This window comes from Aythya marila (genome assembly GCF_965140915.1).
Source record: "Aythya marila genome assembly, chromosome: Z".
NCBI lineage: Eukaryota > Metazoa > Chordata > Aves > Anseriformes > Anatidae > Aythya > Aythya marila.
Genome location: NC_139080.1, coordinates 22,656,329 through 22,677,540, shown reverse-complemented (window position 1 = coordinate 22,677,540; position 21,212 = coordinate 22,656,329). Strand labels below are relative to the sequence as shown.

General features: G+C 37.5%; 1 protein-coding gene across 1 annotated transcript in view; it reads left to right on the top strand.

The window, feature by feature from the left end:
* The window catches only part of CENPK (centromere protein K), a 24,455-nt gene extending 3,243 nt beyond the window's left edge, over nucleotides 1–21,212 (top strand). Inside the window, exons 4-11 of the mRNA XM_082783321.1 lie at nucleotides 2,645–2,701; nucleotides 5,443–5,515; nucleotides 10,773–10,819; nucleotides 12,209–12,291; nucleotides 12,410–12,508; nucleotides 12,730–12,865; nucleotides 18,616–18,669; nucleotides 20,599–21,212. Coding sequence (XP_082639447.1) covers nucleotides 2,645–2,701; nucleotides 5,443–5,515; nucleotides 10,773–10,819; nucleotides 12,209–12,291; nucleotides 12,410–12,508; nucleotides 12,730–12,865; nucleotides 18,616–18,669; nucleotides 20,599–20,757 — 708 coding nt within the window. The 3' untranslated portion in view covers nucleotides 20,758–21,212. The remainder of the gene's footprint in view (nucleotides 1–2,644; nucleotides 2,702–5,442; nucleotides 5,516–10,772; nucleotides 10,820–12,208; nucleotides 12,292–12,409; nucleotides 12,509–12,729; nucleotides 12,866–18,615; nucleotides 18,670–20,598) is intronic.

The following is a 21,212-nucleotide window of genomic DNA, read 5'->3' as shown; positions in this document are numbered from 1 at the left end:
GTATGCTTACTGCACCCCTTCCAAAGAAACAACAACAACAAAAGGAAGAAGACCTTCAAAAAGGCCAAAGGTAGATGTGCTGGCAGGAACGAAGACTGCTTTGTGGTGTCAATATTTGTTTACAGTGTGCTGATTTAGTTAAATGTTTAGCGGGAGTTAAATACTTAATAGAATGGGAGTACGTATTAAAACTAGGGAAAACAGAAAAAATAGTTCTATTCTGGTAGTATCGTTACACTGAGACACTTCTGAGCCTCTTTCTCCTCCCAATGTGTCTTTCGTTTAAGACCCTCAGTACTTGTGAACCGTAACTGACTCCCACCTTGCATGAGGCTTCTGTTAGCATACACTCATGCAAACTGACGGTTACATCCTTAATCATAAAATTTATCTCTCTTGACAGACAATCCAATATGCTAATGATACCACTTTAAAGCAAGTTGGTTTTATTTGCATTTTTTTTTACTTAGGCCAATCCCAGCAAAGATAAACTTGTAACAGTTGTGAGCAAACGTTATGTGTTCTATAAGATTCTGCTGAGTTTACTGAAAACTCATGTTCAAAGTTATATTTTGAGTGTCTTAATTGCTTCATTTGAGTTTTAGATAGTTTTTATGTACCACTTATTTGCTTGTGTTTTTACATTATAATTTCAAGGCATTAAAGTATCAGAAACTGATGTAAGAATACTTCTCATCTTAAAGTATAACTAAGCACATACAAACCATGATGCATAAATTGCACAGAATTAGATTTTAAAAGGATAATGTGATTTTATTTGCTTCTATGTATAAACCTAACATTTTTCATGTTATTAAGAATTTAGAACAATGCATATGTTAATACTGAACAAGTGGCAGGGAATCCTGTACTAGGATGGTTTCTGAAATATTGTCGTAAGTTATCAACAGAAGTTTTGCTTGGTACCGTTTCAGAGGTTGTGAACTTTCTTTGAGAGTTTCAAATTAGAGGAGAAAACGAAATGTTTATTTTTAATTTCATTTGATAATGTGTGTTATATGCAAGGGATGTTGCATGTGTTGGATGGAAGTGTTAAGCACCCAAGGTGCTTAAAGAGCTGGCTGACATCATCGCGGGACCTCTCTCAATTATTTTTCAATGATCTTGGGAATCTGGAGAGGTCCCAGTAGACTAGAAGCTGGCAAATGTCCCAATTTTCAAGAAGGGTAAGAAAGAAGACCCTAGCAATTACAGGCCTGTCAGTCTCATGTCAGTGCCTGGTAAAATTATGGAGAAGTTGATTCTTGAAGTTATTGAGGCGCACCTGGGGGACAATGCAGTCATTGGTCCCAGGCAACATAGGTTCATGAGGGGTAGGTCCCACCTAACAAATTTGATTTCCTTTTATGATAAGATCACCCATCTAGCTGACCAAGGGAAACCAGCTGATGTGATCTTTTTGGACTTCAGCAAGGCTTTTGACACAGTTTCCCATAGGACCCTACTGGTCAAAGTGTCCAGCATACAGCTTAACAAAAACATCACACGATGGGTGAGCAATTGGCTGACAGGCAGGGCTCAAAGGGTTGTGGTTAATGGGGCTGCATCTGGCTGGCAGATGGTCACTAGTGGGGTCCCTCAAGGCTCCATTTTAGGGCCAGTCCTCTTCAATGTCTTTATAAGTGATTTGGATGTAGGACTGTTCAGCCTGGAGAAGAGGAGGCTGAGGGGGGACCTCATCGTGGTCTACAACTTCCTCACGAGGGGCAGGTGACCTATTCTCTGTAATCACCAGTGATAGGACCCATGGGAATGGTGTTAAGCTGAGGCAGGGGAAGTTCAGGCTGGTCATCAGGAAGAGGTTCTTCACCAAGAGGGTGGTTGCACGCTGGAACAGGGTCCCCAGGGACGTAGTCACTGCGCCAAGCCTGTCTGAATTTAAGAAGCGATTGGACTGTGCACTTCACACAGATTTCAAAGAACCACTTAGTAATTCTGCTTAGTAGAGTGCATCCTGCGCTGTCCTGGAGCAGAATGAATTGCTGACAGTTACAAAACAAGAAAGAGTTTATTTAGCAGGTGACTTATGCTATAGCCTTGGATAGCTGTGGTGACCGGAACTTCAGTCTTGGTATACATCCCACTGCAGTCAATGTGAGCTGATACACTGCACTCCAAAAAGAAACAAAAACAAAACAAACAAACAAACAAGAACGCCTAAAGTGTACAGTATATTGCCGTACTAAATGAGTTGAAACAAATGGGTATTATAATGTGATATCTCTATTTGGAAAGCTAGAATAGTAGCACTTGTGCTAATTCCCAATCCAGCCTTGTCCGTGACTATCATTTTTTCCCAGTTTCTCATGCTCTCTATCTGTTCAGTATCTTTCTCCATGCCAACTTTTCGCTTTTAACTTGCCATTTTCCTGAAATCATACATCCTCTTATTGTTAGCTGATGGTTTTCTACTTTTCAATTCAAGTTCTACTTTTCTACTGCAGTATGGTTTCAAAATATTTGCTGTTCTGGGTCAAATTCTAAGGGATGTGGTAAGAGCCAAGTAAAAGCTTTTTTTCTTATAGTAAACAGTTTTTGTTGGAATTTCTAAACATCTTATTTCTTTGCTGCAAAAGGCATGAGTGAGTAAACATTTTCTGTCTTTTGTTTGTTTTTTACCCAGTGTCAGAGCAAGATAACACTTAAAAGAGCAGAACCACTGACAGAATCAGATGCCGAAGTAAGACTTTTTTTTTTATTCTTCACAAAATATTTGTTTTTTCTCCAATGAAATGGTGTGCTTCCAAAAAGAAAATGAAGGAAATGAAATTATCTTCACTTATGCCCTGAAGTTGGCAGCTTTACTCTTTTTAACTTTGAGACTTTATTTTGAAGTACATTAGTGTCCAGCAAACGCTGAAAAGTTGTATTTATGTATAGCAAAAAGGTTACAAGCAGTCCTGTATGTACAACCTGATGTATGACTAACATAAGGAGCAAATCATTGTACATGTATTTTTAAAACTATATCTCTTTAGTTTTACTCTGGAAATTTGTTTTTGGAAACTTTGTGGATATCATTAGAAAACTGATATGCTTGAATTAGAAATTATTAGAGTGATGTTGAGTGCATGAACATGAGCTCCTATATCCTGAAATTTTGAGGAACATGGAAAAAGGCAGTGTTGGCTCACTGTTTAGTTGCTTGTAAATTCTTAATACAAACTTTTAAAATGGAATTTTTTTGTGGACCCTAAATTTGGAAATATACTGGATGGTGAGTGAAATATTTATATAATACATTTTATAAATCTTTATCTTACAGGACTTTGGTAAGTATATTCAGATAGTTCATTCAATATATTTGAATGATTAACAGAAACGGGTTATTTTTTTCAGAGATGTATTTGTAGAACACATTTAGATATTGAATTACTAATGTATATCTCATGCTACTAATAAACTGTTCTAAACTGTTATTTAATCAGCATAAATAATAAGTAAAGATGAATATTTACATCCATACAATACAATCTTTCTTCTTACAGGACTAGGTAAAATCCTAACAGCAGAAATAATTCTTGTATAATTTTCATTGGATGTAGGCACAGAGTTATGCTTCTTTCCAGCTTTACTGTAGTGCACCTTGTATACTTGTAATTGTGCCTTGTAAAAGCCTTGTAATTAATACTCAAACTTTGAAGATGTGCTTTTCTTAAAAACCCTTATAGTAAGACAATGATTAAATGGAGTTGCTAGGATGTATTGTACTTCATGACAGAAAATGGGGAGGAGAGGAAAAGGTTATGTTGGACCCTCTGTCAGCAATTTTGTTATGATCTTATTAAATCCCTAATATAGGCACTTCTATTTTCATTGCGGCTGGCAAAGAAGCTGTGGGTTTTTTCTTGCTCTTGACCTTGTCACTGATGTTCACTTCTTAATCACCTCAAGATCATAATCTTGCAATGTACTCCATGTGGTTTTATTCTATAAGCTTGAGGATGAGTCTATTCTACAATGTCATGGTTTCCTTACTGAGCAGTGTATTTTGCTGGGAATATACATGTACATAGCATGTGAGAGAGGCACCTGATATGAATACTGGCTTTATCTCTTTGTCTGTTGAAGAGTGCTTGATTTACAGCTGCTGAAAGGTAGTGTTAAGTTATTTGTATATCTGATGTCCAGTTACTGGAGCAACCAGAACACTTTGTACATCCTTTTTATGAAGTTTAAAAGATGAAAGAGCAGAGTGATGATGTTGTCAAGAGTTGTGCTCCAGAATTACAAAAGGGATTGACACCACCTGATGTACAAAATAAAAAACATCTGTATGGTAGTTTATTTCTTTCAGTTTGAGGTTTGTTTTTTTGTTGTTGTTGTTTTGCTTTTCCCCATTCTTCCTAATATTTTAAAAGATTGTCTTTTAAAGATGTACTTCTCAAAGTTATTTTCAAAGTTATTTTGAGTAGTGAAAAGCAACACTTACGTTCTTGATTCTTGATATATTTATTATGAGATCTTGCCTGATGATTCTTAGCACTTTTTTTTTCTCCTTCGGTCAAGAAAAAGCTAAATGCAACCTGCAGTGCCTTTTACTGAATGCATTGAATGCTCGACTACTTGTTGCATTTCAATGAAAGGTTAATTTCCTATCAGACATTGTATGATACATACATATGATAACACATATTACATATAGGTGTATTTGAAGAAAAATAATAGGTGCAGTCCCCAACTTCAGGAAATGGAATAGTAACACATATATTCTTTCTCTAAAGCATAGTAAACTAAATGCATTTAATTTAAACTAAGTACATTTTTTACGGAATCTGTGGCTGTTTATTTTTTGTGGTTGTTTTGTTTTTCAAAAACTTCCTTGAACCAATGTGTAGTCTTATTGCTGCTATATTTTCAATGGTTACAGTGAGCTAGAGCAGTAGTCCAAAACATTTTTTCTTGAGTCCGCAAATGGAGTTTTGATAGGAGATGTATTTGACTACTGTTTGTCTGTGGGTTTTTTTTGTTTGTTTGTTTTGTTTTGTTTTGTTTTGTTTTAAGACATTCTTTTATTTAGTCATCACACCTATCAGTGTCAGTCTACTTAACCTTACATGTGTATCAACCATGCATCTAAGATGTAATGAGGGTGTGAAATACTGTGGCTTCCAGTGGCTCATCTTCAGTCGTGGTAACTGTCAGATATCAAAGAGAAAGTTAAGGGGAAAAATACCAATTCAGGGTACTTCTGATTTCCATCTTTTGAAATAAGAATGAAAACATTTCTTGATCACTGGAACTGGCTTTTTTAATCCTCTTGAAGGTATAAATGGTATATTCCAATAGGTGCTCTTTTGTTGTGTGTGTTTTTTTTTTTTCTGTATAAACCTAATAAATTAATTTTTATCCCAGTCTATCTTATTTTACTCTGGAACAATTCAACACACTTAAAGAGATCCTTAATTTCTTGTTATACAGATTTCCTTGTTAACGATGCGAATGAAAGCTTTAACAGTGGAGTTTAGTCAATGGCAAATAAGAAGTCCTGAATGTAAGTAACTGCTTACATGTAAGGCTGACTCACATTAACTTTTGCAAGGTCTTTTATCTAAGCATCTTAGGCCATGTATGTTTTTCTCATTGTATTTTAAGTCATGTATGTCTTGTTGTATTACCATGCTAAACTAGTTAAAATACAACATTTCCCACCATAGCATGTATGTTTAATGTATATTATTATGCCATATTGTTTTATCGTTTTGGTTCCTCTCAAAGCAAGGTCTACTGCAACTTATGATTCTGGACAAGAATGCATAGTTCCTGCCACTGTCGGTTAAATGGGAAATAATTGTTAGCATATTTCCTAAAATGTCTTGCACCAGATCACAAAAGTTCATTATCCTGTCATCCTTTGTTTTTTTTTTTTTTCTTTCTGTGATTGTTTCACAGAAACCAATCATGGTTTGGGTTGGGAGGGATCACCAAGTTCCAACACCCTGCAGGGACACCTCCCTCCAGGCCAGGTTGCCCAAAACCCTGTGAAACCTGGCCTTCCAGAGATGGCACATCCACAGCTTCTCTGGGCAACCTGTGCCAGTGCCTCACCACCCTCTGAGTAAAGAACTTCTTCCATGTATCTAATTGAAATCTGTTTTCTTTTAAAGCCATTCCCCCTTGTCCTGTCACTACATTCCCTGACAAAGAGTCCCTCTTCTGCCTTCCTGTAGGCCCCCTTTAGGTACTGGAAGGTTGCTATAAGGTCTCCCCCAAGGCTTTTCTCCTCCAGTCTGAACAACCCCAACTCCCTCAGCCTGTTTTCATGGAGAGGTGCTCCAGCCCCTTAATAATGCTCATTCCCCCCCCCTTGGGGAGAGTCCTGAGGGACTCTACTCATCACGGGTCTACACCTGGACATTGAGCCATTGACTGCAACTCTTTGAATGTGACCACCAAGCAAATTCCTTACCCACAGAGTGGTCATACAATCTAACTCATCTCTCTCCAATTTAGAGGCAAGGATATTGTCCAGGGCAGTGTCAAATGCTTTGCACAAGTTCAGGTAGATGACACCTGTCACCTTTCATATTTCTCCCTCATTTCTTTAATCTGTACTTCCTTTTTAGGACAGAACTACTTTAGTAAATGACTAGTTCTGTCTTCTTGCTGTCATAAAAGAGGCTGGTATATTTTTAATCTTTGCAAGTGTGGCTAAATACCTAACTGTAATTTATCCAGACATATTTTTATCTGTACTTCCTTGTTTTTTTGTTTTGTTTTGTTTTTTCAATTAATTTTGTACAGAAGTGTGCTTTATTATAATTTACTAGCTGAAACCTTGAAGTGAACTTCTAATGGTAAACACACTACTCTGTTTTAAAATACCTGAAATGTATTTTCAGGTATTTATACCTGACCCCTTTAGATCCAAGCTAGATAAAGAAGTAGAAATTCTTTTAATTTATTGCTACAACACAGGAATCAAGCTGACTTAGTGATCCTAAGAAGCACAAACAACTGAGACAAGTGGTAGGTCTCACAGTTGTTCAGCATATCTGTCAGAACAAACAGATTTCTCAGTTCTTCCAAATGCCTTCTGTATGTAAGCATCAGTGCTAAGTGACTCGGCTCTGTTTTAAGGCTGATGTGACCAGAGACTGTGAAAGTAACCATTCAGTATCTAACTGATTGAAGTAATCTGCTCTTTCAGATGTCCCATTTAGAGACTCATAAGACAGTTTACACTGCACTATCACTAGTATTTGTTAGCATCCACATGTCAAGGACCTGTTAGCTCCTTTCAGCATAGTAACACTTGTTCATTTAACTTTAAATGCATACGTTGGCTCAACTCTTTTGAATATTAAAATGCCAGACGAGTCTTGGTCTTCCTAACATTCCTAGCGTTTTGGAAACACAATGTAGACAGCAAATGGTGATTTTCAATACTCTGGTCACACTGGAATGTGTTTCTAGGTGAACATTAAAGTCACTTCTCTAGCTTCTTTTCAAAGTTCAGGTAACTGCTGCATAGCATATGAACAAGTAATAGGAGCTAGAAAAAATACAAATGGTTTTCTTTTCTTATAAATAGATGCTGTTTTTCTGTTGGAATAAATTTATAGTTCATGTGCTTTGCAAGCCTGTAAGAGTAGTCAGCCTCAAATGTTTCTTAGAGTAGAGGTATGTAGACCAAAAGTATGACATTGAATAAATTTAGGAAATACTGGTTCTTGGCTGCTGTTCATGAATAAGCTGCTGGCTGAAAGGAAATGAACTGAAAACACTTTCATTTTTATCTGGATAAAATACCTGGAGATGTTAGGTTTCTTTACTAAAACATGCAATTATTTTAAACTTCAGGCTATTTGTTTAAAAATATTCTTGGGGCTTGACCTGTTTTTATTGGCTGGCTGAGTTGCTTCACTCAACCATTCATACTTGTTCCCAGGTGATAAGATTTATTATTAGAAATCTTAGTTTTATACTGGAGAGATTATCTATGCATATTATAGTACAAATAATATCATTCTGCAGACCAAGCTTCGCCTTTTTGGCTACTTTTTTAAGAGGAGGAAAAAAGAAGCTGCTGCTAAGAATTTAAATAGGGTTACAGTGGGTGTATGAAAATGGAGGGTCTACTGTGCTTAAATTTTTCATGTTCTTCATGGCTTCTTTCTACCTTGTTCTGATTTATCTACTACAGGCAGCTCAGCACCACACATCTGCTTGCTCACGTCCCTGGGTGGGATAGGAGAGAGAACTAGAAAGGTAAAAGTGTGGGAACTCATGGGTTGAGACAGATGGCATGCTAGGTAAAGCAAAAGCCTTATGCAGAAGCAAAGCAGAACAGGGAATTCATTCACTACTGCCTATCAGCAGGCAGGTGTTCAGTCACTTCAAGAGAAGTAGGGCTCATTAGACAAAGGTTTCTTGGGAAGACAAACTCCATTATTCTGAGCATCCCTCCTTCTTTCTTTTTCCCAGTTTTTATTCTGGAGCATGTTGTGTGATGTAGAGCATCTCTTTGGCCATCCTGGGCCAGCTGTCCTGGCTATGTCCCCTCCCAGCTCTTGGGGCACCCCCAACCTCCTCGCTGGCAGGGCAGCATGAGGAGCTGAAACGTCCTGGGCTTTGTGCAAGCGTGGCTCTGCAGCAACAGAAAACATCAGTGTGTTATCAGCACTTTTCAGGACAAATCCAAAACATAGCATTATATGAGCTGCTACAGAGAAAATTAACTCTATCCCAGCCGACACCATGACATAGCTATTGTTTGTTTTGAAGGAGGAATTACTTGATTGAAAACACTGAATTAATCTAAATAGGAGTAACAGAAATTGCTAATTGCTGATGTGGCATGAATGTCAGGCTGACTTGTTACTTTGGATTTTTTTTCGGTAATGGTTAGCTTATTTCTTGTAAATGAGGGCCTGTCCCAGTATTTCAATTTAAGCCTTATTTTCAGAGGTTATAACTTGGCAATTTTACATTTCTTTGGGCACAGTATTGGCAAATACATGCTCACTATACAGGGGGGTGAAGGGGAAGTGTTGAATAGGTTTCTTCAAATACGACAATGAAAGGAACTCTAATGTGGGTATAACTCAACATGGAATGTTACCATCTGCACATAGGATATTCATGTCATTAAAAAAAATATTGGTCTAATAAACAGCACAGATGACTGCCTCCTACAGTTCTTAAACATGAGCTCAATATGGGAGTGCTATACTCATATTTTGAGATTTAGAGACAATAATTTTCAAAGGAAAAATTTTATTCTGAGATGTAATTTGTCTGTATTTTGAGCTCACTGGTTTGGATGATTTCTTTTTCATCACTGAACAAATGCTGCTTAAGATTACTAATACAAGGATTCTCAAAATTTGTGGAGAATGTAAAACTACTATAAAATTATCAAAAACGTACTTTTAGAAATTAATGGAATCCACTGTATTGTATTTAGGAAAAATGCTTTTATGAGAGGTTAAATCTTTTTCATTTTTGTTACAGGATATTTTTTTTATTGAAGTAGAATCATAGAATGACTTGGATTAGAAGGACCCTTAAGAACCACCCAGTTCCAACCCCCTGCCATGGGCAGGGACACCTCCCACCAGCCCAGGCTGCCCAAAGCCCCATCCAACCTGGCTTTGAACCCTTCAAGGGATGGGACGTCCACAGCTTCTCTGGGCAACCTGTGCCAGTGCCTCACCACCCTCTGAGTGAAGAGCTTATTCCTTACATCTAATTTAAACCTACCCTCTCTTAGTTTAAAGCCATTACCCCTTGTCCTGTCACTTCTCTCCTTGGCAGAGTCCAGTACCAGCTTTCCAGTAGGCCCCATTGAAACTGAAAGGCCTTGCCAGAACCTTCACTTTTCCAGGCTCAACAACCCCAACTCCCTCAACCTGTTTTCATAGGAGAGGTGCCCCAGCCCCTTGTTCATCCTTTGGGACCCCCCTCAGGACTTGTTTGAATATGTCCATGGCCTTCTTGTGCTGGGGGCCTCAGAGCTGAATGCAGGACTGCAGGTGTGTCTCATGAGAGCAGTTTTAAAATATCTGAATTCCTTGACCCCTTTTAGCTAGATAGAGAAAAGAGGTAAAAAACATTTTAGTTTTTCATTACAATACAGTGAATCCAGTTCACTTAGTGATCCTAAGAAAACACAGTTGGACATCCTGCTGCAGCTGACACTGCTTTGAGTTACAGGGTTGGGCTACAAAATCGCCGGAGGTCCCTTCCAACTTTAGCTAGTCTGTGACCCTGTGAAACTGTCGTTCTCTGCATAACTTAGATTTGATATTTGCAAATTGTAGGGATACAGACTGCAGAAAATGTGGCCAAACGTTCAGATGAAGTAAGTTTTTATAATGTCATAAAATGAGTTGGGTATGCAATGTAAAAACTAGTGTATGTCAGCTCTCAAAGTAAAATAAAGATAATACTGATCATTCTCACAGTTCCTTAATTATTTGATGAACATGTATTACAATGAATTTGAAGAAAGAAGGAATTTGATTCCACAGATTGATAATGTTGATGGAATCTTTTCCATCGAAAAATTAGGCTTGTTTATCTTGAAGTACGTACTTCACATCTCACTGTTGTGTACCTGTGCTCATTCATGTATAAAAAAGTAATGCAAAAGTGTTAACATGGCACTTTTTTTTTCCTTCCAAAGTGACAGAATATTAGCCCAGCATTTTAAAGGCTACAGTAGTTTCTCTCTAGACAGACTGCTTTTCAGTAAAAACAAACCTATATCACACAGTGCATAAAACTCAATTCATTTTATTTTTCAGTAATTTCAACTAATCCAGAGGTACTGCTAACATTAGGAAAAGAAGAGGTAAGTCTGTTTGTTTGTTAATTGATATCATTTTGTTGAAAAAAATTAAAAACTACAATTGTTTCCGTGGTGGTCTATTGATAAGCTATTGTGTGTGGTTTTTTAGGCGTTGTGGTTGTTCTGATGTTTGTCTTCTTCTGAATTATAATTACTAAAATTTCCTAGTTGCAGTGAATGACTTTTTTAAGCCAAAGTTTTCAATCTATTGCATTTCATACTTGGTATAAACTAGCGTAACATTATATGTTACAAACAATTGTTGGTATTCTTAGATCTGGCATTCAGTGCAAATATGTCTTTGAGGTCTACCAAACTTGAAAGAAAGGGCAAATCAGGAATATGTTAGTGGTAGCATTACACTGTGTTAGTTGGACACTGGAATGCAACAGTAGCTGATAATGTGCATGTTACTATGTTGTTGGTGTTTGTTTTTTTCGAAGTACCTTTTGGTTTCCTTCCTCCTAGCAGCTTTCTTCCCTCTGGAATCACTGACAACAGAAAACCCAACTGCTGTTAAGAGACAGAGTTAATGTGTTGTTTGGTTACAAACTGATTTGACTGTATTGCTCTAGCACGTTTGATCTGATGGTCTGTTTTGTGGCTTGTTTTGTTGAGGGCTGCAGTCATTTTTCAGGTATCGCATACATAGGGCACACTTGCGTCTGTAGAAGAATTTTTGTTTGAGCAGTTTATAAAATAGTTTTCACTGACTGTGAAAGAGGAGGCAAGATACACCCAAATGATAGGTTTTTATTAAAAGGCATAAACTGTTAGAAATATTGCATTTTAGAACATAATGCATTATTGAAAGACCCAGTCTTCCGAGATGCGTGTTCCCTGTAATTGGGAGCACATATAGCTTCTTGCTGCAGTATCTTTGTTTCTTCCTCTTTCCTCTCCCATATAGGTCCTTATCATTGAGGACCATGTAATTCATGTATGCACTTAGTCTTTCTTGCAGCATCTTCATTTTTCAATGCTATACATTTTATATTAGTGCATTTAACATGGATTCATTCTTGCAAACAGCTTCAGTGAGTTAAAAAATGCAGCCCTGCTGCTGTAGGTGTTTTCTCTTCAGTGTTTCTTCAGGTAGGCAGTTCATGTGTATGCTTCATAATCTGCTTCATGAGTTCTGTGAAGAACTCTGTTGTTTTACAGAGCTTCAAAAAGACATCAATGAACATCTGGAATGGAGACATTTTAAATGGCTCTCAACAGATTTAAAAATAATATATTGCTCTATAGTCCGATTTCTTAAGAAATTACAGATAATATGCCCTCTTCACCTAATATATGAAACCAGTTTTACAGATATAACCTTACATAGAACAAATACTAGGGACGTGACTGCCTGCAAACTGTAGGTTTATTTTTACTTTTTTACAGTTGTGGAAAGTAAAGGAAGATCTTGAAAAGGTGCTGTTAACAGTTCAGTTAAGGAATAAAAACTCGAAAGAAGATTTTCGCAGGTAATACAGTAGTTTGGACTTAAGAATGCCTTTTTTTAAATCACAAATTATTCTTCTGATTGTTTAAGGAAAACTGTATGTATCAGTTGTGCCACTTCCTATTTTTCATGTTTCAAAGAGAGGAGCAGTGGCATGACGAACAGAAGAAGATACTAAATGCTCTTAAAGAAACTGAAAAAAAGATGGAAGAGGATATTGAATCACATTGCCAACGAAGGTATTGCTATAATATTGAGTTTTTTGTCTTGAAGAACTTAAATTTCAAGAGAAGCAAGTGAGCAAACAGAAAGTACTACTTGTTTTGTAAAATAGATCAAATAATAGGATTATGATTTTGTAACAATAGAAAATAAGCAATTTTTAATTGAGAAAAATTTTAATTAGTCTGTTGAATTTGACGTTCTATTGGTATGTTTTTATTATTATATTGGATACTAGAGCATTCCATAAACTGAAAGATGAATTCTTCAAAGTAAAGGCATATAAGGAAGAACTCTTGAATGCTTTGGGTGCGTTCCTAGAAGAACACTTTCCCCTTCCGGAGAAAGATGTAAGAGCTAAAAAGAAAAAAATGGTGAGTATTTTTGAGTGTATTTTTGTTTTGTTTTCTTAAGTACTGAATTTGTAACGTTCAATTTTTATTTAATTAGATCTTTTTAAAGTTACTGGCAGAGAGTCTTCTGCTATATTTTAAAAAGTAAATAATTATACTCTTACGGCTGATCCTTTATGTTTAATCAACATTTTTCAGCTTGGTTTATATTATCTAAGGCTGTTCCCAGCTGGATATTTTCTTTTTTAATGCATATAGCCTTTACCCAATAAGATTCATAGTGATGTATTGTGTTTCTTGCCGGACTGCAGTCTGTGCCAGATTTGGAAATGGTAAGGGGTTCACTCCAAATCTTTACTTTTTTTTTTTTTCTTTTCTTACTGGACTAGGCAAGTGGATTCATATTTTCCTTGGCAAAGCAAATTTTAATTGCCTAACAATGTTTTTGGAACAATAATAAGGACAAGTGTTTATAATTACAGCATAGTTTAGAATGTTAACCATCACTTTCTGTTCAGACAAACTTGGCCAAAAATTATCTTAAACTTTAGGGAAAATAGGCAGTCAGGGAGTATTTTGCATAACAAATTCAAAGTCTGCAGTAAAAATAAACCTTTGACCACTACTATTTGAAAGACTAGTTACAAAATGCTACAGAAAAGGTGGGGGTTGAATTGCATTTCAGACACACTTCAGAACACAGAAATAGATTTCTGAATCTAGTTCCATGTTATTGCAGACAACCACATAATACAATTTCTAGATTATGATTGAGCTTAATTTAAAATTTTGTTGTTGTTGTTAATCCTGTTCCTATTGGAGTTTGGTCTAGTGCCTCAGTACTCTGGTTAGAAACTGTCTCCTAATTTACAGTCTAAATTTATTCATGTCTAACACAGATCCATGTATTCTTATGCCAGTATTGTCCTTAGAATTGTTCTTTTTCTTTTTTGTGTTTACTCCTCCTGATGTATTTATAGACGGCAATCTTATCCCCTCTCTTTCTTTGCTTTGCAAATAGAACTAACATAGCTTTCCTGTTCTCTTCTAAGTTTTTCATTTCCTTGGCTTATCCTAATACCCATTTTCTATATTTGCTTCCTCTAGGATTCATCTTTTGTTGGAATCTGGTAGAAACCAGTATTATAAACAAAATATTACTAGCTCATAATCACCACAAAAACAACAAATTAAACCCTTGTCTTTTTTCTTGCTGTTATTTCTAACTGATGAGCCCTAAGCTTCTATTAAAAAGTATTGGTTTCACTCTGAACTACATACTTAGCACATAGAAATACCAAATCCACCCTTTGAGGCACAATGATTGTCTTTGAAGTCATACACATGTTCCAGTAGTATATTTCAGTTCCTCAGTGCCTTCCAGTATCCTGCTATAACTAAATATTGATCATGCCTGCATTTTGTGAAACCATTAAGAAAATGAATTTCAGGGACTTAATTAACAGTCCTCTTTGAATCAGTTATCTCCTCATTTCAGCCTGATCCGTCATCTCCCTGTTTGCTGGTTCTTATTATAGTTTTTCCAGGACATTTCTTCAAGTGCCAATGACTTTCCCAGATGCATTTTAAGCAGTTGTCCTTTTTTTTTTCTTCACATGGATGTCATTATAATTTATTTTTAAATATATTTTGTATGAGATACATTAGTTCCTTTGCTACCATATATGTGATGTCAGAGAAAAATTCAGGCTGGAAGTGACCTCTGGATTTCTTTCAATCCAACCCCATCATCAAGCTATGGCCAGTTTCAAGGTTGGATTAAGTTGCTCATAGTTATATCCAGTGAATTTTTAAATATGTGAAACAGTGAATTTGTGTGTGTGTTTCAAAATTGTGAGGAAGATTTTATTTTATAATTTCTCAAAACTCAACTCCTTGAATTTTCTCAGCCTTTGTTATACAGATTGTCAGAACTTATTAGTTATACCACCTTTGTCTCTTTTCCATGCAATTTTCCTTATTAAAATGTAAAGTAAAAAGGATCACCCAAGGTCTTTGGGATTAATCTGCCCTTTCCCGCCTCACAGAAGCTCACCTTCTACCTTTTATGATTTTACTTCGAAGTAAAAATTTATGTTGATATATAAAATATAATAAGTCTTATCTTGGCTTAATTTTATTTATACATTTGTTGAGTTCATAAATACAGTTTATTTTCTGATCCATCCTTTGATTTATTTATTTATTTATTTTATTTCTGGTCCTTGTGAATTCATAGCTGCTTTATCTTTAAACTCAGTTGGATCTCCCTGGCTCAGCTGCTGGTCCCCCCTGATCTGCATCTAAGTGATTAACTGTGAAGGCTGGAGAGAGCCATTTTCCCCTGTGTTATTTGCCTGAATGTGTCAGAAATACAAATTGTCTGCATTAGCAATAGAGTGGTGCTACGTGGGTTCAGAAGAACTCACTGATAGCATCTCTCACCAGCTTGGTGCAGCGCTCTTGAAGCACCTAACTCTCAACTCTGCGTATCAGTGGTTTTCTTTCGCATCACGGATGCTTCCTGTGCTCTCAGTAGTTCTCTGTGACTGAACGTGCTTATGGGGCAGACAGCAACGTGAGCTGCTGTGAACCTCTTCTGGTTCCACCCTCTGTTTACCAGACATCAGCACCTGGGACTGGGAGCAGGCAGGAAGACGGAATCAGTTAGCTTTTGTTGCCACAGGCTGACACCTTTGGTATAGATACGGATTGAAGTAAGAATTATCTTGCATTTTAAATCTTAGACATAGGGAGGTATACTAAATTATTTAAGATTAAATGTAACAATTAGAAAGCAATTCTTAATTACTTTAATAATTTATTAAAGTATTCATTAATTAAAACACCTTGATGATAACTTCTTGGTACAGGTACTAAGGAAGTGGACTAGGAAATGTGCCCTCTAAATTTGTTGCTTCTAAACAGAGAGGGTCTCATGGATGAAGTGGCAATTGGTGGCTGTCTTGGACATAGTGATCATGGAGTAGTCAAGTTTAAAATCTTTGGTGATCAAGGGAAAACTGCCACCAAACCTTTAACCCTGGATGTGGGAAGAGCAGACTTCAGGCTGCTCAGGGAATTAGTAATGTCCAACAGGAGACTGCCTTTGAAGACAATGGGGATCCATCACTGCTAGTAAATTTTTAAGTACTGTGATATATGGAGTAATAATTCGTATCAAGAAGATGGTTGATATTAATAAAGAAGGGGGAGATGTGGGAGTGTGGCCATGGGGTTCAACAAGCCCCGTGGTTGGTGATAACATCAGGCTCTTAACAATGAAGCCATCAGAAATGTAAAAGAGTTTAGAGGGAATAAAGAAGGGTGATTCAGGAGACCCCTTGCCATCTCTGGTTGCTTGTTCTCCAGCCGTTAAGGCATGGAAGTTGCTGGGGGTTTGCTGTTAGTGGGCGAAGTTGTTTGACCAACGAAAAGTTGTTGGAAAAGGACTGCTGAGGGGAGAAGGGTATAAGAGGGGAGCCTGTCCTCGAGATGAAAAGGCAACGCGATATAATGAAGTTATGTCATCAATAAAGAAGTAGAAAAAAGGAATGAAAAGGAGCAGGCTAGCAGAATGGAGACCAGGACAGGAACAGGCACATTGATCGCCTCATGAAGATAGGTTCGGCCAAACTCAGCAAACCGCTCAGAGAAGCTCGTACAGAAAGTCGCTGGAAATGGGCGCACCGGAGCTGGGAAGAAGCTCAAGCTGAGAGAAGCGCAGCCGCGCACACAACTGCCCCTTGCTGGTAAGCAGCTGCACATTATGGGGAATCATACGTCCTTAGGAACAAAGACTGTCCTGGTAACCTTACAGCTTATTCTCCTTATTAACAATCAGATGGTTTATGATCCTGAAATGTGGCAACAAATTGATGTTAAGGTGTGGGACTCTGCAACTAAAAACGGCAAGGTTGCAGTGGGATTGCTCGGCACCTGGCGAGCAGTCTCTGAGGCCTTGAAGAGCCCTGTGGGACCACAGTCAGAAACGTGTGGTTTGCCAGATAGTGAAGGAGCTGCGGGCTTGTTTCCAACTGCTACGCCATGGGCCCCTCTGCTGCTACTGCCATCGAAGGCTTTTGCTGTTACTCCCCCTGGTGACCTGGACGTGCCTTTTGACCCAGGCCCTGTTGGCCTTGAAAAGGAGATGGATATGTTTCCCTTCGATCCGGGAAGAACGGGATACATAAGGCCCGAAGGCTGAGTTGCTTGACAACTTAAAGTGGGACATATTGATCCCATGACTAGCCCTGGGGTTCTCTGGTGTTTGTAATCATGAAAAGGAATGGAAAATGGAGACTGTTACATGATCTGAGAGAAATTAATGAAGTCATGGAAGATATGGGAGCACTTCAACCAGGATTACCAACTCCAACTATGCTCCTCCAGTCATGGACATTAATAGTAATAGACTCAAAGTATTGTTTGTTACCTTTTCTGACTGCACATATGTGTAGGTGTATGTAAAAGCAATGTTCTGTATATTTAGGAAGTTCCAAAATGATAGAAGTCAGTCAGGTGGGGCAGAAGGCCAGGTTGGCTGAGCAGGGATCTTCTAGAGATGAGGCAGAAAAAGAAAGTGTGTGGCCACAGGAAGCAAGGCCAGGTGACACAGGAGGACTACAGGGCTGCTGTTCACCATTGCAGGGACTAAATTGGGAGGAGCTGTTGACTCTGCTGAGGGTAGAATGTCCTTACACAGAGAGCTTGACACACTAGGGGGGCTGGGCAATCCCCAACCATATGAAGTTTAACAAGAGTAAGTGCCAGATTCTGCACCTGGGATGGGGCTACCCTGGCTGTATGTACAGGTTGTGGGACAAGAAGCTGGAGAGCTGTCCCATGGGATCTGGGAGTCCTGGTTGATGGCAAGTTGAACATGATCCAGCAGTGTGCCCTGGCAGCAAAAGGATCAACTCTGTACCCTGGGGTGCACCAGGCACAGCACTGCTAGCTGGTCGGGGCAGGGGAAAGGATTGTCCTGCTCTGCTCTGTGCTGGTGTGGCCTCACCTTGAGTACTGTGTGCAGTTTTGGGTATATAAGAAAGACATAAAACTGTTTGTGAATGTCTAAAGGAGTGTCTAAAGGAGGGCTACAAAGATGTGAAGGGTCTAGAGGGCAAGATGTATGAGTGACTGAGGCCCCTTGGTTTGCTCAGCCCCGAGCAGAGCAGGCTGAGGGGAGGCCTCATGGCGGCCTGCAGCTCCCTCACAAGGGGAGCGGAGGGGCAGGCGCTGAGCTCTGCTCTCTGGGGACAGCGACAGGACCCGAGGGAACGGCATGGAGCTGGGACAGGGGAGGGTCAGGCTGGGGGTTAGGGAAAGGGTCTGCACCCGGAGGGTGGCCGGGCACTGGGACAGGCTCCGCAGGGCAGTGGGCACAGCACCGAGCCTGATGGAGCTCAAAGAACACTCTCAGACATCTGGTTTGGTTTTTGGGTGGTCTTGTGTGGAGCCAGGAGTTGGACTTGATGATCCTTGTGGGTTCCTTCCAACAGTGAATCTGTGATTCAATGATGCTATGATTAACAATATTAAAGTTTGTGATATTACACTGATAGATTATTGGTTTAAATCCTACCTTGTATTTGTATTATAACTAAACAAAGAAGTACATATCTTCAAGTGTTCTGTTCTATGCAATAAGACAGTTGTATTATTTATTTGTCTTAAATTAATTTAAATTAATTAAATCTTTCAGTTATGATATTTCCTGAATATTTAGTTTGGGGGCTTTGTTAATTTGGCTGGTGTGGTTATCTTTGCAGAAAAATTCTGAAGAGCCAGCTACACAACTGATAACACTGCATGAAATTTTAGAGGTGAGATGGTTTTGTTATATTGAGATTCACTGGATTTTCTACTACTCAGATCTGATCACAATATATTAATAAGATAACAGCATACGACATACAATTAGGATATTTAAAAAGTAGAATGTTTAAGAATGTTACGTTTCTATTTTAATTCCTGTAAAATTAAACCCTCAAATTTTTACCAAAATCTTGGCAGTAGTATTTTCTGTTTGATCTGGAGAATGATTGATTATCCCTTACTTCTTTATTTTATAGTGTTTATCTTAAAGAACTTTTATGAGCCTTAGTGGCTCATGTGAGGGAACCAAATACTTTGGTTAAGAAAAAAAAATCAAATAGTTCCATTTCATGCTCTGTTTTATACTATGTTAATACAAGTATTTCTGAAATGTAGTACAGTAACAGTTAGAGAACTAAGGAATATATATAGTCTCTTGTATTAACTGGGCTATAGGATTTCATATGAGGAAATTGGTGAGTGATTCATGTATTGATGTATATATATTATTCATGTATAATCTAGTAGATTAAGTATGCTAACACTGATTAGTGTGTATTTTTCATTTTGATGTAACTTACGATCTTGAATTGCAAAGCATAATTCTAAAGGAGCATTAAATACCTTTTCACTAGCATTATTCCTTCTTGTCTTAAATGTAATTTCCTAGTCCTCCTCCATCCTTACTCTGCAAATGCTTGTAAGCATCCACCCTTCCCTAGAATAAGAAAATAAAACAATTTTGGAAGGGTGTTTTCTTTTTTTGTTTGTTTTGTTTTGATTTTTTGAGGGAAAACTTGATGAATAACAACACCCTGGTGTTAAGATGATATGATCTGGTCACTATGACATTGCTGTACTTTAAAGCCCAGACAGTGAATTGGTACTTACATCATCAAAATCATTTTACATGCCTTAAGTATCTCAGTGTGCCTATTAATGCCAAATTAGGCAGACTTTGAAAACAAATCAGAATTTGAAATAGGCACGTTCCTTACAGAAATCAAATTTTAAAGCTCTTTTAATGCTTTAAAATTGTCCTTATTTTTCTGATAATATTAATCTCTTTAAAATATGAACTCATCCAAGTAATATCAGATTTCCATTTGGAAGAACATAATAGTTCCAGCAGTTCAGACTTATTCTTAATTTTAACTGTTTTGGCCCAAACTGTGAATGTCCCTTATCTTTCCTTTTTTTTTTTTTTTTTTTTTTTCCTCTTGAGCAACTTGGTGCTAGTTTCAAGTGCCTGTTAAATTTCAAAACTGTTTGCTTAGATATAGATAGTAGTTTCTTGAAGAGACAAATTAAAAGTCGTATTTGTATTGTAATTACAGACTTAGGATTTGCTGTTGTGCAGATGTAATAGATTCCCAGAATTACAACCAATGCATGTGTTCCTGCCCATGTCTCCTTAATCCCTATATATGCTTTTTGAATAATAAGTGTACATTTTTTAATAAAGGCTAGGTACATACACATAAATTATTTAGATACATTAATACCTGCTTCATTAAAGTAGCATAAGACACCCCAGCAAGCTGTAATCTCATTTATCATTAAGCTTCAGAATTTTTATTTCAATAAAGACATTTAGGAAAATTGTAAGATGGACATTCTTTTCTTCTAGAGTCTGAAAAATTGGTGGAGAAAGATTATTTGTTGGTAGTCAGTTAGGGTTTTGATATACGTTATTTCCAAACAACTGGCTTTCTCTCTTACTTGATGCTTTTAACCTCGTATTAACAGATACTGGCTAAAGATTAATTATCTAAGGTTCTGCTGTCTTAATGTTCATGTTTTTTAGACATTTACAATTACACCATTTAATATCCAATAAAAATTTTAGATAGATGGTGAAAAACTTAGTCTGAATAAAAGAATTCCAATTCTAGTTTTTACATCATGTTCTAAATCTTGTACTTTTGGTCTTCCAGAACCTTATAAACACATTATTTGCCACACCACATGAACCCTATATAACAGTCGACGACTCATTGTGGCCACCTTATGTTGAGCTGCTTCTGCGATGTGGAGTTGCCCTGAGACATCCAGAAGATCCAAACAGGATACGCCTAGAAGCCTTTCACCAATAGTGTGAAGATTTATTTTCTTTAAAACAAAGCAAAGCACCAGCCCTCTTCTCAGGAAGACATACTTATGTTTTATGATTAACGTATGTGTTTATATCAGCAACTTGATCAGTAAAGGGGCTTAGTAATCTGTTTACCTTAAAAGTCATATCTTCTATGTGACTATTCTGTGCTTTTTAACTCTTCTCAATTTCATTTAGTATTTCTTTGCACTCTGTTGAGTCAAGGTCTGAAGTAACTTGACTTCTTTGTGAACAACATGTTGTTTCCTAGAGGCTTTGCAAATAAATATATTGCTTTTAAGATATACACTATGGAAAGTTGACACATCTTTCTGTGCAAAGGGCTGATGATGTTGAGCATTTAACTCTACAACTGCATATTTCCTTAACTGCCTCCTTTTGGGTTATGCTGTGTCTCAAAGATGTGAAACCTAAATAAAAAGGGCAGACCTGTAC